This window comes from Bos mutus, chromosome 21 (genome assembly GCF_027580195.1).
Source record: "Bos mutus isolate GX-2022 chromosome 21, NWIPB_WYAK_1.1, whole genome shotgun sequence".
Classification (NCBI taxonomy): domain Eukaryota; kingdom Metazoa; phylum Chordata; class Mammalia; order Artiodactyla; family Bovidae; genus Bos; species Bos mutus.
In genome coordinates this window covers 28,887,765-28,903,646 of record NC_091637.1, presented here as the reverse complement: position 1 = coordinate 28,903,646, position 15,882 = coordinate 28,887,765, and the positions used below count along the sequence as shown (strand labels likewise).

The window sequence follows — 15,882 nt, the reverse complement described above, 5'->3', positions numbered from 1 at the left end:
GGGAGTCTCTGGAGTGGGTATTAGATCCCAGAATGAGCTTAGAGAGGAAGATACTCTGGGTCAGCTGCTGTGAGACACTCCTCAGGCTGCTTGCGTTCAGCACCACTGAAGGGGCCCAGGGGCGCTGACTTGTCTTCCCTCGGGAATCCCACCATCCTGCCTTTTCTTTATTATTAATATATCTTTGATTGCTTTAAATGCCTGTCTTTTTCTTTTCTTTGTGTTTCTGTTGAAGTATTTGAAGAGGAAATGTCCCGTTGTGTTCCTCACATCCTTCTTGATTAAGGTGTGATGGATAATGTGAATCCAAGAATGTTGACAGTGACTCTTGACTTTTTTTTCCCTAAATTGAAGTCCTTAATGTCCTGATATCACTACTATGAAGATCATTCCTTTCTCTCTCATTCTTGTAGTTTACAACATGTTCCTATAGGTGATGCCTATGAATCTTCTCTGTTTAAATGACTTCTAAGAATTTCCGGAAACTTAGACATTTTTATATTTTTCAGATAATTTATAAAAATCTCAATGTTAATTCTGGGAGAAACCGCTATTTAGACTGTCTGTACCCCAATTTGTTTTGCAAACATTAAAGTGAATGACATTAAGATGGATCATTAGAACTCTCTACTGACCACAAATCTTCTTTATCTTTCATTATCTATGAAGTCTGCACCATGGTCTTATCAATTTTAAAGTGTGCATTTTTTCATATTTTAACTTTAAAAAATAGATGTCTTACAATTTAATGGCATCTTAGATTTGATACAGTATGAAACTAGAATAAATCTTTAGTTGGAGGATAAACAATAAAATTGTTTTTCTCTATAAACTCAACAGTCAGAAATAATCTATAAAGAGTTTATATTTATCTTTAAGTATTTTCAGAGTTTCAACTACAATGAGTCAAATTTTTGCATCACTTTCTTTTCTTCTGAATAGATTTATTCTTCTGCCAAGAATACACCTGATAGTAAAACCATAGATGAGGTGGTGTCAGTGATACACTAATTTTTTAATCTGACTCCAACTCTGTCAGGGAGGTTTTTAGCTTTGTGATATGTTTACATCAGTTTCTCACGTTTTTGCATTCCATCTTGGAACCTCTGACTTCCTAAATGATTTACTTTCAAATTTGTATACATTAAGGTTTATTTTTTGTGCTGTAAAGTTATATGGGTTTTCGCAAATGCTTTATGTCTTGTGTTCACTATTGCAGTATCATACAAAATTGTTTCCCTGCTCTAAAAATCCCCTGTGCTCCATCTATTCATCTGTATAACCTCACACGCACACAAGTGATGATGTGTTTTGCAGCCCTAGTTTTGCCTTTTTAAGAATGTGTTATAATTGTAATCATAGAGTATGTAGCCTTTTCAGCCTGGCTTCTTTCACTTAGCAATATATAGTTAAAGATTTATCTGTATCTTTCATGGGTTGATAGCTCATTTAATTTTATCCCTGAATAGTAATTCACTGTATGAAGGTACCACAGTTTAATCTGTTCGGCTACTTTAGGGCTTCTTGGTTCTTCCAAGTTCGGACGTTTATGAATAAAGCTGCCATAAACATTCACATGAAGGTTTTTGTGTGGATATCAGTTTTGAAATCACTGGGTAAATATCTAGGAGTGCAGTTGTTGGATAGTCTGGTGACACCAGGTTCAGTTTGTAAGAAACAATCTAATTGTCTTCCAGATTGGCTGTGCTGTCTGCATTTCCACCAGCAGTAAAGCAGCGTTCTTGCTGCTCCACACCCTCCTAGCAATTGGTATTGGCAGTTTTTTAGATTTTAGGCATTCTGAGAGACGTGTGGTAGTATCTCACCACTTCTTGTTGTTGCTTTTATTTGAAGTCTTTATCTTATGTTGAAATACAGGTGATTAACAATGTTGTGTTAGTTTCAGGTGTATGGCAGAGTGATTCAGTTATACATGTACATGTATCTATTCTTTTTCAAATTCTTTTCCCATTTAGTTTATTAATTTATAATTCCTTAATGGCATGTTGAGAATCTTTCTGTATGCTCGTTAGCCATCTGTATATCCTCTTTGTTTAAGTGTCTGTTCATATCTTTTGCCTACTTTTTAGTAAGGTTGTTTGTTTTCTTATTGTTGACTTTTTCTTCTGTATTTCAGATTCAAGTTTTTTATCAGAGATGTATTTTGCCAAACTGTCTCCCAGTCTGTAGTTTGTCTTTTCATTCTGGTAAGTGTCTTTCACAGAGCAAGTTTAATAAAATCCAGCCTAGAGCTTTATTTTTTACATGGATCATCATCCCTTTGCAGTTGTATTCAAAAGCTTCATCGCCAAATGTGAGCTCATGCATGCATGCCAAGTCGCTTCAGTCATGTCCCACTCTGTGTGACCCTCTGGACTGCAGCACACCAAGCTCCTCTGTCCGTGGGATTCTCCAGGAAAGAACACTTAAGTGGGTTGCCATGCTCTCCTCCAGGGGAATCTTCCTGACTCAGGGATCAAACCCACATCTCTTGTGTTGGCATTCTTAACCACTGGACCACCAGGGAAGTCCCTCAGTTTTAGAAGTTTTTATGCCATATTTTCAAGCCTGTTAATTATTTCCGTGGCTCTGTCCAATCAACTCATGAGCCCATCAAAGACTTTCTTTCTTTCTTTAATTTAAAAATATTTACATTGAATAGAATTTTGTACATTTTTGACAAAATATATTCAAATTTCATATAGGCATTCTTTATTTTTGTTATTTTTTAAAAATTCCTGGTATTTCCTTTAGATTCTTCCTTAGAATTTCCATATTCTTGCTGACACTACCCATCTGTTCTTGCTTGTTGTTTATTTCTCCTTTAGAGCCATTTAACACAGTGATCATATTATTTTAAATTTCATGTCTGATAATTTTAACATCTGTGTCATATCAGAGTCTTTCTGATTCTTGCTTTGTTTCTTCAAACTTTTTTCTTATTTTTAGTTGCCTTATAGCTATTCTGTCACAAACCAGCTATAAAATAATAGAAATTAAAATAAATACACCTACCATTTGAGAATTTATGTTTGACTAGTAGTTGGGCTGTAATGTTTGCTGTAGCTTTTGGTGCCAGAGGCTTCAGATTCTTCTATTGTCTATTTTTGTCTCCCCTCTTGACTTTGATCTTTGCTTAGTACCCCTACTCAGAGGTGATCTGCAGCTCTTTCAGGGCTGTCCTGAACCCACTGTCCTCCTTCTGGAGGGTTAGTGTGGTGGAAAGATGTGGGAGAAGGGAAGTGTTCTGTAGATTCTGTGGTGTTAGGATTAAATCCCAGTCTTTCGGTGGGCCTGTGCTCATGGGCCTGTGCTCCTGGCCTGTGGCCTTCGCAAGTGTTTCTGTCTTATTATAGCTTATATGAGGTACCTACCACCCCCCACCCTGCCCCAGTGAAACAGAAAGGCTACAGAGTGCTGGTGTGGGAAGAATGATGAGGATCAAGTGCTGGAAAGCTTGGAGAATGGCCTTTGCTATGGTGAAGGCTCTGGGTGGCCTATTTTCCAAGAGTTACTCTTCCTTCCTCATGCCAGAGTTATAGGGGATCTTTCTTGGATATTTACCATGAGAACTTAATGGGAATCATGGAGATAAAATTCATGAAAGCGTAGGTGTCCATGTGATTGTGAGACCCTGGAGTTTCCTATTTTCACTCAAGTTCGTCCTCAGCAGACTCATTGAAATGACCATGTGGGCATTGCTGCAAGTTTATGGCTCTAATGGCATCTGCTCCAACTAAGCAGATCTTGGCTGTGACTCTCTGACTTCGCCTGTTTCCAGATTTCTGTGTGGCACTTTACCCTACAGTATTGATCTCTCATGGGTCCAGCTAAGGTCATTGATTTTCAGTATGTTCAGTGTTGTTTGTTGTTATGTGAAAGTGTTAGTTGCCTAGTCGTGTCTGACCCTTTGCAACCCCCTGGACTGTAGCCCACCAGGCTCCTCGGTGCATGAAATTTTCCAGGCAAGAATACTGGAGTGGGTTTCCATTTCCTTCTCCAGGGCGTCTTTCCAACCCAGGGATTGAACCCGGATCTCCTGCACTGCAGGCATATTCTTTACCGTCCGAGCTACCAGGAAAGCTATAAGTGTGGCAGTAATTAATTCTAAGCTCTTTACATATAGGAGCTGAAAAAAATTAAACCTTGATTAGTTTTTGAGTCATACTTATCTTCTTGAGGGACTTGTCAAAATTTTTAAACTGAGAGTTAGTGTAACAATTTTGGTAATTTCTCAGTCATTATCTCTCTAAATTTTCTCTTTCTAAAGCTTTTTTAGATGTGTATTAGATATTTTCATTTTATCTTTCATGTCTTTTAAGCATTCATGTCATCCTGTATTTTAGGCCATCTGTTCAGGTCTGTCTTCATTTTACTAATTATTGTTTCAGGTTTTTTTAGTCTGTAACTTATCCTTTGAGTGTTTATTTCAGTGACTACATTTTTCACTTTGCAAAACTTATGCTTTTGTTTTGTCTTGTTTTATCCCTGAGCATCTTATTTTTCTCTTGCACTTTTGATATCTTTATATATTTAATCATTTTAAAACATGTGTATTCAGTATTTTCCCTCTGATATTTCTCTGGTCTGAATTTTGGGGGATTTGTTCCTGCTGACTTGGTTTTCTGTCTCTTGGTCATGGGAGATTTTTCACTTACATATTTTATATTTTGCATCAGGAGGACATAATCATGGTTGTGATTCTAAACAATTTTTTTTTTGCCTTTTTTTGTTGTTGTTGTTTAGTTGTTTATTCTCTCTGCTTTTGTCTGGTACCTCAAGTTTTACTGCTATGGAATAGCTTTTATGCTACTTTCTTAATTTGCAGAGTCCCCAGGCATTGTGAATTGTTAATATTTGAATTCTCCATCTGAAAGAAGACCTAAACTTTCTGAGGAATTATTTAAAAATGAAAGTGAAAGTTGCTCAGTCATGCCAGACTCTTTGCAACTCCATAGACTAGTCCTTGGAATTCTCAAGGTCAGAAAACTGGAGTGGGTAGCTGTTCCCTTCTTCAGGGGATCTTCCCAACCTAGGAGTCAAACCAGGGTCTCCTGCATTGCAGATGGATTCTTTGCCAGCTGAGCTACCAGGGAAGCCCTAAGTGCTGCCTTTTTTCCTCCACTGTCAGCCCAGACTGAGACAGACTTGCCTGTGTTTCCTTCTGGCAGTGGGCTCTTAAAGATCTTGTGTATCATGGCTGGATGGATGGGTATGGGGTTAGCTCCCCTCACCTGTGGAGTGGGGGTTTAGCATTCAGTCCCACGGAGGCTTTGTTCAAGCTCTCTGAATATAACTGGCCACCACTGTCCCTACACCAGCATATGCACTAACTGTCATTTTCGGTTCCCTCTGGGATTTTTTGGTTTTGAAGATTTCTCTCCTTTTGTGTTTCCATTTACATTTAAGAAAATATTTCTGTAATTTCCTCCAGCATCTCTAGGTGTTTGGTAGCCAGACAATGTTCAGGTCATGGATTCGGCTGTTTTGCTAGAACCAGAACTACATCTCCTGTGTATGGTCCTGATACACTTCCTGCTTCCCACATGCATGTTCTCCTTTTCAGCTCAAGTTGTATCTTCCTTTTGGTACCTCTGTGTCCTCTTTGCTAATTAATCTCTGTGTTTCTCCTCTGCACACACTGTGGTTATCTCATGCCTTGCCTTCATGCCATTAACTCAATTTTCAGCTGGGTCTATTTTGTTCCTTCGTGGTTCTAATTTATTAGCCATGTAACTGTGTTGTTTTTGCTCTAAGCTTATTTGTTTAGCTCTTCAGTCTCCCTTTTATTTCATTCAGGTCTTTTATAGTCTCATCTTTGAAGTCATGTTTAATTTGATCCAAGGTTTTATTGAGTTATATAGTAGAAAGAACTCACAAGAAGCATACTTGTCTTAATTAGGCTTTTTTCCAGATTATACTTTGTATTTTTTGTGTTCATCTGTTTGCCTTTTCTTTCTTGCTTTGCTATTTTAAATTATTTGTGTATTCATTGATTCATTCACTTCCAGACTATATTTGCAAATCTGTCATTCCAATTTTTTTTTTTATCTTGCCCAAGCCTTACTAGGGTATGTTTACTCATAATTTTTAATTTTCTGTAGTATAATGGTATAAACTTTTTTCTGTATTATTCTTTCCTTTTATGTGATTTTTACTTTTTCTTAATTTATTAAGCCAATTAATCTACATTGCTTGTGGAAATATTATATATGTCAAATAATAACAACAAAAAGAAAACATTACTGCTTTCACTTCTGGCTCTTGCCTTCTTTATATATATATCATCTCCTTTCCTTCCCTTCCTGAAAGTTCCACACGAGTGTTCTAGTGGCCAGAACTGGAACTAGTGGCCACTGCCTCTCTCCCCCTTCTCTCCCCTGGATCCATAATCTCCCCCAGCCCCTCCACCCTTTCCTCACTTTCCAGTTTTGCTGACTCAGGATGGAGCTTCTTTTCTGGTTCTGCTCTCCTTCTCCATATCTTAGGCTTCATTCGTCTAGATTTGAGTCCTTTGGGGGAGACTGGGAGGCTGTTCCTCTAATAGTAGCAGAAAGAATGTCTTTCAGTCCTAGTTAAAAGTGCACCTCTGAATCCCTCATCCCTCCCTGGGAAGGCTAGGGCGGGCCTTTCACACTGTACCCCAAGATACAGACCTTTGGCAACCTGCAAATGAGCACTGAGATGGGGCTAGGCCCCTGGATCCAAAAACCAGGATGTATTAAGAACACCAAGCCTGCACCAGTGACTTTCAAACTTCTGAGCCTCAGGACCCCTCTACTTTAATAAAAGTTATTGCAAATTCTCTCCCTTCCCATTTCTTTTTTTTTTTTTTAACATGTGTTACATCTATCCATATTTATTGCCATGTTTGAAATAAAACCTAAGAAAACATTTTCAAGTCCATGAATCTATTTAAAATTATCATAAACCTGTACCTTGTAATCATAACTAATATTTTAAGAAAAATAACTATATTCTCAAGCAAAACACATTTAGTGAGAAGGGTGGCGTTGTTTCATATTTTGCAAACCTCCTGAAGGCCCAGCTTTACAGAAGACTGGATTTTCTGGTCTGCCTCTGCAGTCAGTCTGCTGCATTGTATGTCACGTGGCTCTGCAGAGCTCTGCCAACGGCTCATGAGGAAGTGAGGGTGAAACAAGCTAGTCACTTCTGATGGTTGTGAAAAATTGTGGCTTCACTAATCCTCTGAAAGCACCTTAGAAACTCAGAGGTTCCCAGTCTATACTTTGAAAACTTCTGTGATGTACAGAAATCAAAGGGAACCATTTACTGTGACCATCACCAAAGTGTTTCTTGTTAGGAAGAACATTGGGAGCAGAGTTGCCTGGTGGCTGAAACACAGGTGTTGAGCTAAAAAGGTAAGGGACTGGGTCTCAGCTTCTGCATGAGCTGTGAGACCTGGGGCCATGGGCTTGTTTGGTTTCACAGTTGGTATCTTTATTATATCCCTCCCTCTTGATTATAAAGGTGATACAGGCTCACTGCAAAACACTCAAACAAAACAGTGATGTATTTAGTTAAATTTGGGAACTCTTCCTCTAGTTCCCATTATTAGATGAGAATAATAATAGCACTGACTTTGTCTATTTCCTAAGATTGTAATGAGTTTCAAAAAAAAAAGTGTGTGTGTGTATGACATTCAGAAGACCGTAGACTCGAGTTTAGCTATGTTCTTTGCAGATGACATTTACTAGTATCCTCTGTGATGAAAATCATGGGCTTGTTCGTCTTTTGCCCTTTCTTTCTTTTGGACAGAATTTTCTGATTGCGTGCCTTTTTCTTACTGATATGTAGGCGTTTATTTCTTATTCTGGATATGAATCTTTTCTCAACCTGTTATCTTGCTGACTCAGGGAAAATCACAGCCTCTCAATTTATTTTTCTGTTAAAAACAGGACAAAAACATGGCTGGTGTAAAGATTAAATTAGATAAGAGAAGTAACCCTTTTTATAAACTACAGAGGACTACAAAAATAAGGATTTATGTTATCCAGCAACTTTCTCTGCAAACAAGAATTGAGACACAGATCTATTATTACCTGTTTTTTTCCTCAGCATCTACACAAAAGCAAAGAGAAAGTGTTGGAAGCTCTTCAAAATAAAGTTGAATAATGTCAGCCTGTAACTTCCTGAAGAATAATTGCTGTAGGAGTGCAGGATGGCACGTGAGACATCATCAGAGTGGTCGTCCTCTAAAGCAGCCATGTGATTATTCCAAGAGAATGATTTTTAAAAAGCACAAAGTATACTTTAAAAATCCCTTTATTGAGGTATGATTGACATACCAAAAGCTGTACGTACTTAATGCATACAATTTGATGTGTTTGCAGATAAGCATACACCCGTGAAACTCTCACCACAATCTATGACATAAACATAGCCATCGCCTCCCAAAGTTTCTTCCTACTGTCTTTTTAAATTTATTGTTAGAATTATTATTTCTGTGATAAGAATACCTAACATACGGTCTACCCTCTTAGCAAGTGTTTAAGACTACCTTACAGCATTATTAGTTATAGACTCTGTGCCTCACTGGGGGTCTCTGTGGCTTGTTCATCTTACAGACTGCAACTTTGCACCCTTGGACAGAGACCTATTCCCTCTCCCCCAGGTCCAGTCTCTGGCAGCCACCATTCTGCTCCATGCTTCTATGGGTTAGATTATTTTAGATTCCTTATACAAGCGGAATCATGCAGTCTGTCTTTCTGTGTCTGGTTTCTTTCATTTAACATCGTGTCCTCCAGGTTCATCACACTGTTGGAAAGAGCAGGGTTTCCTTCTTTTTTGAGACTAAATACTATTCTGAAGTACTCAGACTGAAAAGCAAAGGAGAGGTTGGTTTGGGGAGTGCTTTGTGTACTGATCTTTGTGGTTCCATGGCAGCCAGGGGTCCTGTGTCCTCCTGTGAGATCCCAGGGTCAGGAAGGAGCATGGGTCTTGTGGGGGAGCTGTGTGTGTGTGTGTGTGTGTGTGTGTGTAAGAGAGTGAGAGCCACCACATGGGATGCACTGGAGTTGAGTCACATGTCACAGCCTGTGTGACACTGCCCTCGTCCCTCCCACACTGGGAGGTTGTGGGGGCAGCTGCTGTCTCTCCATTTCCCAGGAGTGAACACTGAAATCGTGGACCGTGAATGCTTAATGAGAGGAGCTGATTGGAGCCCAGGAGGTTTCTCAACAGCCAGTGTGGGCTCTGCCCTCTGTGCAAGCCAGCCTTGTTGGGTCAGGACCATGATGGACAGATGGTTGCTGAGGATCTGGAGTCCCTGGAAACCGTGCCCAGATCCTGTGCTCTTTGCTCCCAGAAGGTCATTGTTGTTCTTCAGTCACTCAGTCGTGTCCGATTCTTTACAACCCCATGGACTGCAGCACGCCAGGATTCCCTGTCCTTCACCATCTCCTGGAATTTGCTCAAACTCAGGTCCATTGAGTCGGTGATGCCATCCAACCATTTTATCCTCTGTTTGATCTCCTTGCAGTCCAAGAGACTCTCAAGAATCTTCTCCAATACCATAGTTCAAAGGCATCAATTCTTTGGTGCTCAGCCTTCTTTATGGTCCAACTCCCACATATGAAAAACTCATAGCTTTGACTAGATGGACCTTTGTTGGCAAAGTAATGTCTCTGCTTTTTAATATGCTGCCTCTGTTGGTCAGACTTTATTTTGGGGGACTCCAAAATCACTACAGATGAGGACTGTAGCCATGAAATTAAAAGATTCTTGCTCCTTGGAAGAAAAGTTATAACCAACCTAGACAGCATATTAAAAAGCAGAGACATTACTTTGCCTACAAAGGTCCGTCTAGTCAAAGCTATGGTTTTTCCAGTAGTCATGTATGGATGTGAGAGTGGGACTATAAAGAAAGCTGAGCGCCAAAGAATTGATACTTTTGAACTGTGGTGTTGGAGAAGACTCTTAAGAGTCCCTTGGACTGCAAGGAGATCCAACCAGTCCATTCTAAAGGAAATCAGTCCTGAATATTTATTGGAAGGACTGATGCTGAAGCTGAAACTCCAATACTTTGGCCACCTGATGTGAAGAACTGACTCATTTGAAAAGACCCTGATGCTGGGAAACACTGAAGGCAGGAGGAGAAAGGGATAACAGAGGATGACATGATTGGATGGCATCACCGACTCAATGGACATGAGTTTGAGTAAACTCTGGGAGTTGGTGACGGACAGGGAAACCTGGTGTGCTGCAGTCCATGGGGTTGCAAAGAGTCGGACACGACTGAGCGACTGAACTGAACTGAGGTTGGTCATAGCTTTTCTACCAAGGAGCAAGGGTCTTTTAATTTCATGGCTGCAGTCGCCATCTGCAGTGATTCTGGAGCCCAAGAAAAAAAAGTCTGTCATTGTTTCCCCATCTATTTGCCATGAAGTGGTGGGGCCGGATGCCATGATCTTTGTTTTTTGAATGTTGAGTTTTAAGCCTGCTTTTTCACTCTCATCTTTCACCTTTATCAAGAGGCTCTTTAGTTCCGCTTTGCTTTCTGCCGTAAGGGTGGTGTCATCTGCATATTTGAGTTTATTGATATTTTTCCTGGCAATCTTGATTTCAGCTTGAGCTTCATCCAGGCCAACATTTCGCATGATGTACTCTGCATATAAGTTAAATAAGGAGGGTGACAATATACAGCCCCAGGGGGTTGTACCTGCCTGTTTTTCAAATCACCTGGGTCTAGGGTCAGGGTTTGGAAACCCCCTTCTCACCCCTCCCCCAACCAGGAGTCCCAGTGTTGGACCCGTGTGATTGCAGCCTGTGTGGGGCATGACCACTGAGTTCAGCTTCATTTGCCCATTCCTGATTTCAGACAAATGCGAGTGCAGCACGGGAGGCTGGTAGCTTCCGTGTCAGTGGAGGAGGACGAGGTAAGAGAGGAGAAGCTTCGCTCCCGACTCCATAGGAGTCAGGGCTGTGGGTGGTGAGGACAAGGCTGGGAAGGTGTGACGGGGCACTGGGTGGGAGGGGACCTTGCTGTGCAGACCTTGCAGGTCCTGGTTACCTGGCTGTGCGTTCGGAGGCCAGCCCAGGGTGGACCAGGAGGGTGGCCATCTTCTGTACTCACAACTGGAAACTGGTGGCCAGGTGTCTCTTTTTCTATGTAACATAGATTTATATTTTACATGAAATGATGTTCATATAACTTGTTATCCTTGTGGAAAGAAACAGAAAGTAGAGCTAAGTCCCTTCTGATGCAGCTGGACCACTGGCAGGAAGGTTCCTCCTGGGGTTGAATTGCACTCTGCCTCTCTGGTGCCTGTAGGCTGAGGCCACAGGTCTGCCCAGGCTGCAGCTTCCTTCTTGGAGCCCCTGGGCTTGCGAAAGAGGAAGGAGGAGGGTGTGCGGCAGGAAGGGCCCCCGGGAGTTGAGGGGGAGCAAGGTCTTGGAAGGTGGAAAGTGCATACAGTGGGTGTGAGGGGCCGTGGCTTTGGTGCTGAGGAGTCATAGGGAGTAAAAGTCGCGTCTCATTCTCAGGACCCCATCTTCATCCCTCTGGTAATGTTTATATCTCCCTGTCATCCTTTCTGAAGGTGCCCTCTTCTGTCCTCCATGACTTGTCACTGTTTGTAATTACAGGTGTGTCATTGTCAAAGTATATTACCCCACCCTCCACCCAGATTTTATATTCTGTGAGCTCAGGGACCACGTCTGTTCAGTTCACCGCGGTGCGTGTCAGGCTGGCATAATGCCTGAAACAGTAAGTGCTTCACAATTACTTTGTCGCACGGGTGAATAAATGAACACTTGGTTGGACTATGGCTTATTGAAGGGGCTGTGTGCAGCCCTAAGGACCTGAGACTGGATTCTTTTAGCAATGCAGCTGGAGGAGGGCAGAGAGCTATTCTGGAACTGAGCAGAGGTCAGACTGTGAGGGTCCTTTCTTCCTTCGGCTTGGCTGCTGTAACCAGCGTACCACTCGGTGGCTTAATGACACACATTTATTTCTCACAATTCTGGAGGCTGAGGAATCCAAGATCAAGACACCTACAGCTCTGATGTCTGGTGAGAGCCTACTTCCTGGTTCATAGATGCCTGTCTCCTTGCTGGGTCTTCACATGGCAGAAGCGGTGAGGGAGCTCTTTGAGGTCCCTTTAATAAGGACAACAGTCTTGGTTCTGAGAGTGAACACACCCCCATGACCTAAACACATTCCAAAGACCCTGCCTCCCAATACCATCCCAGTGGGAGGTAGGTTTCAACATAGGATATTTGGGGGTGACAGAAGCATTCAGTCTTTGGAGGGGAAAGGACATGCTTCACATGGGGGTGGGAAGGAGATGTCACTGTGCCTTGTCACCATGCAGACTGAGAGAGCTGAGTCTCAGCCAGTGGGTGGCCTGGGATGGGAGGTGGGGGCCCACCTTGGGAACACAGACAGGAGCCTCTCTTCTGGTCCTGCAGGCTTTTCCTGGGTCTCCGTGGAGGCCCCCCAACCTGCATTGCTGCTCCCTCCATTGGAGGCTGGCTGCTGCTCTGCGTTGATTACAGTTTGAAACGCTTGCTCAGTCCCATGCCACCGCACACCACAGAAATCCCGTTTCCCTCTAATGAGGTTTCAGCTGCCGTGTTGGAAAGAAGAAAGGCTTTTAATTAGATTGGTCGTAATTGAGCTCCCAAACCACAGAAGCCTTTCTCTCAGAAGATAAAGACATGGATGCAATTAAGAGAAAGAAGCCACCTGAATGGAACACTGGCTAATTTTAAGTCTATTAAAAACAACAATTCCTTAATAAGTCGAGGCAAGGGACATATGTCCTGAAAGAGTTTATCAGCACTTTCAAATAGCACTGGGATCAGACTGGAACTGGAGCCCTCGTGCAGTACAGATGCATGGCTTCGTCAGGGACTGTTCACTCTGCACAAAGGGAGGTTAGCTCCACAGATTTTTCTACCCAAACCCCTGGCAGGTGTTATTTTGCAAAAGGGCCATCTATTTTTATTGTGACCAGACTGGCAACTTCTTCTGGACACAGCCCCTGGCCTGAGGTCCCTGGGACTTGGTCCGCTGTCTTTCTCCAGGCAGCCTGGTCCCCTCTACGAGATTTACCTTCCTACCCACACTGTCATCTCTCAGAGGCGCCCAGGGCGAGCTGCTGGGCAGGGACATTGATGTGTCCAAGAATCTCTGCCAGCTCCTTACATGTTCAACACATTTGTATTTTAATGAGAAGCAGCATTCATTTCTCACTTGCATCCCTGCCCTGTGACCACGCCCCAGCAGATGGTGTTCTTTCTGCCACTGGGTCTGTTTATGTGAATGCTACCAGGGAACCGGGCCAGGTAGTTCCTGTTGAAGGAGCTCATGGTCTCAGCCTCAGGGCATCTCAGCATTAATAAGCACTTTGTCCTGGAGGGGATGAAATTGCTAGTTGGTGGAGTCTTTTTTGGTGGGAACTGAACACGAAATACTGAACAGCAGAAACTTGCTCATTTTTCTCCGTGCCTACCCTGGCTTTTGCTAGCCACTTTTGGGCCTTGCCAGCCATGATTAAAAAAAAAAAAAAAAAAAAAGCTGATTGCATCCCAGTTGGAAAGGCCTGAAGTTGGCTAGCATCTTCTTTGGGTGCCCAATGCAAGGGCGAAGCCACTGTTGATATGCTGCCTCATGCTCCCTGGACAGAATGCAGACTTGGCACCCTTCTGGAGCCCACACTCAGGTCGGAAATGTGGAAAGAGGGCTCTTGACCCAGATCCAGGTGTGAATGTTTCCTTCATAAAGTCAGCTCACCTTTCTGATGCTTAGTTTGCTCACCTGGACAGGATTTACCTTGCTTGTGTGTGTGAGGGGTCTGGTGTGCTGCCTGGTTGATGAAGGATGGAAGAAAAGGTAGGCAGACCCAGGAAGAAATGGGGCCCACACAGCATTGTTAGCACAGGGGCAGCAGCTGTCACGGGAGGGCTCCCTCCCCCCCCACCGGGGGGAGGGAAGCCTAAAACATTTCAATTTGCTTAGAACTATCCATTCTTGTAATAAACTTGACTTTAAATGACTGAAATTTGCACCCAGTCTCATTTTTTTAAGTATACAAGTGATTTTAAAAAGTGTAAGTAAAAATAAGTTAAACCATTAGCAGGTATCATCTCTGGATGGTAGGGTTGCAGGGTTTTAATTTCCTTCTCTCTACTTTTCTGTCTTGTGTAAGAACTCTGTAATGAATGTGTAAATAGAAAAGCTTCAGGGAAATGCTGGAGTGTATTTGGAGGTGCTTGGTGAATTCTAATTTTGACACACACCAGCCGTCCCAACCATCAGACTGGTGCATGAATAATGGTATCATTTCCTCTTAGGTACACTGTATAAACCATATCTTTGACTCTTTTTATTTTTTCCTTTAAAGGATGAGAAGAACCAGGTGTTGACCACCAACATTTGGCTACAAATGGTAAGTGGCAACAGTGGCAGTCCTCGCCCATGGGGCTTCCTGCTCTTACACCTGAGATGCCTGAGCTGGAATTGCAGGCAAGGTCCCTGAGAGTATCCAGGACTGTCCTGCCGGCCTCCACGTTTGCCAACAGCGAAGGAGACCTCCCTACCTTTGCATGTCCTGCACTACACCCTGCAAGGCTCAGTGCACGCTCCTGCTTCATAACAGGGTGACTTGGGGACGTTTCAAAAGCATAAACATGCACATCAGTCGTAAGTTGCAGGTCTGCATGTGAATGTCCACCGCCTGTACCATAACTGATCCCCAGAGCTCCAGAGTGCCTGCCCAGCTCCCCCTGCCTCTAGCCGTGCACGTCTTAATATGGCGGAGCAATGCCCAAGCCAGAAGCCTTCACACTTCCTGCTCTAGTGATCTCTGCAAGAATTTCAAGGTGCTGTATTTTTTCATTCGTGGATTTTTTTAACCTTGCCATCTAAAGTTCTAATCTATATTAATTAACTACAAAATATGTCACTTCCATCCAATTGTAAATATAAACATTTTAAAAGAAAAACTGTCAGTCTCTCTTTTAAATTGAATCTATTTAAATTCCATATAATTTGACACACCTATCAGTAATCAAAAAACATATACAAACATGCCTTTCTTTACCTGGTGGATATTTTACATAGTCCCTTTTTCTCTCTACTCTTACCTTTCTTTTCCACACAGAATTTTATCCTTGAAAGTCTTTTGATTAATGGTTCTGACTTGGTTCTTTCCAATGTAAATATTTACATAAAAATTATTCCTTCAGAAAAGTGTTAAGAATTTTTCTTCTTGATTGACTTAGGATTACAGTGATTATTGGTACATAATTCATCAAGGTGAAACTAATTATAAATTTTAATAATTATTAAACAAAAAATTGGAAATCTACCTCTATACCAAAGATGGGGCTTTGTTTTAAATTCATTAATACATTCATAGACAATTAGTTTTTATTGCTAAAATTGAGACATAGATACAGATTTCACCATCAATTGTATAACTTTTAAAAATAGAGGTGGTAACATGTACAGTTCAGAATGAAGGGCAGTTTGTGATAGCAGCATTACTCATTTCCTTGAACTTCTTACATTATATGCCCAAAGTAATAAGAGTTTGAGGGTCTTCCCTGCAGGATTTAAAGCAACTTGCCTCAGTGTGTGGATCCCACCTGCACACCTAACCCTCCAACTCCAGCTTCACTCCTTTTGCCAAGGGCGCAGGGTCTCTTCTCCCATGGAAGCTAGCCCTTCCTCAGTGGATGTGGTCCTGTTTCCTGGCACCTGCTGAGAGCAGGGCTTTCACAACTGCCCCTGTTGCGTCAAGCATCATAATAGTGTCTGTGTCACTCTCAGTATACAAATATACTGCCCTCTGGGGCTTCCCAGGTGGCGCTAATGGTAAAGAACTTGCCCATCAATGCAAGAGACAAAAGAGA

At 42.1% G+C, this 15,882-nt stretch overlaps 1 protein-coding gene across 2 annotated transcripts in view; it reads left to right on the top strand.

Annotated features, from left to right (window-relative positions):
- The window catches only part of LOC102272741 (neuronal acetylcholine receptor subunit alpha-7), a 142,237-nt gene that overhangs the window by 39,610 nt on the left and 86,745 nt on the right, over positions 1 to 15,882 (top strand). For both annotated transcript variants that reach the window (XM_005893727.2, XM_070358498.1), the window contains exon 3: positions 14,370 to 14,414. In XM_005893727.2, the coding sequence (XP_005893789.2) occupies positions 14,370 to 14,414 (45 nt within the window). The remainder of the gene's footprint in view (positions 1 to 14,369; positions 14,415 to 15,882) is intronic.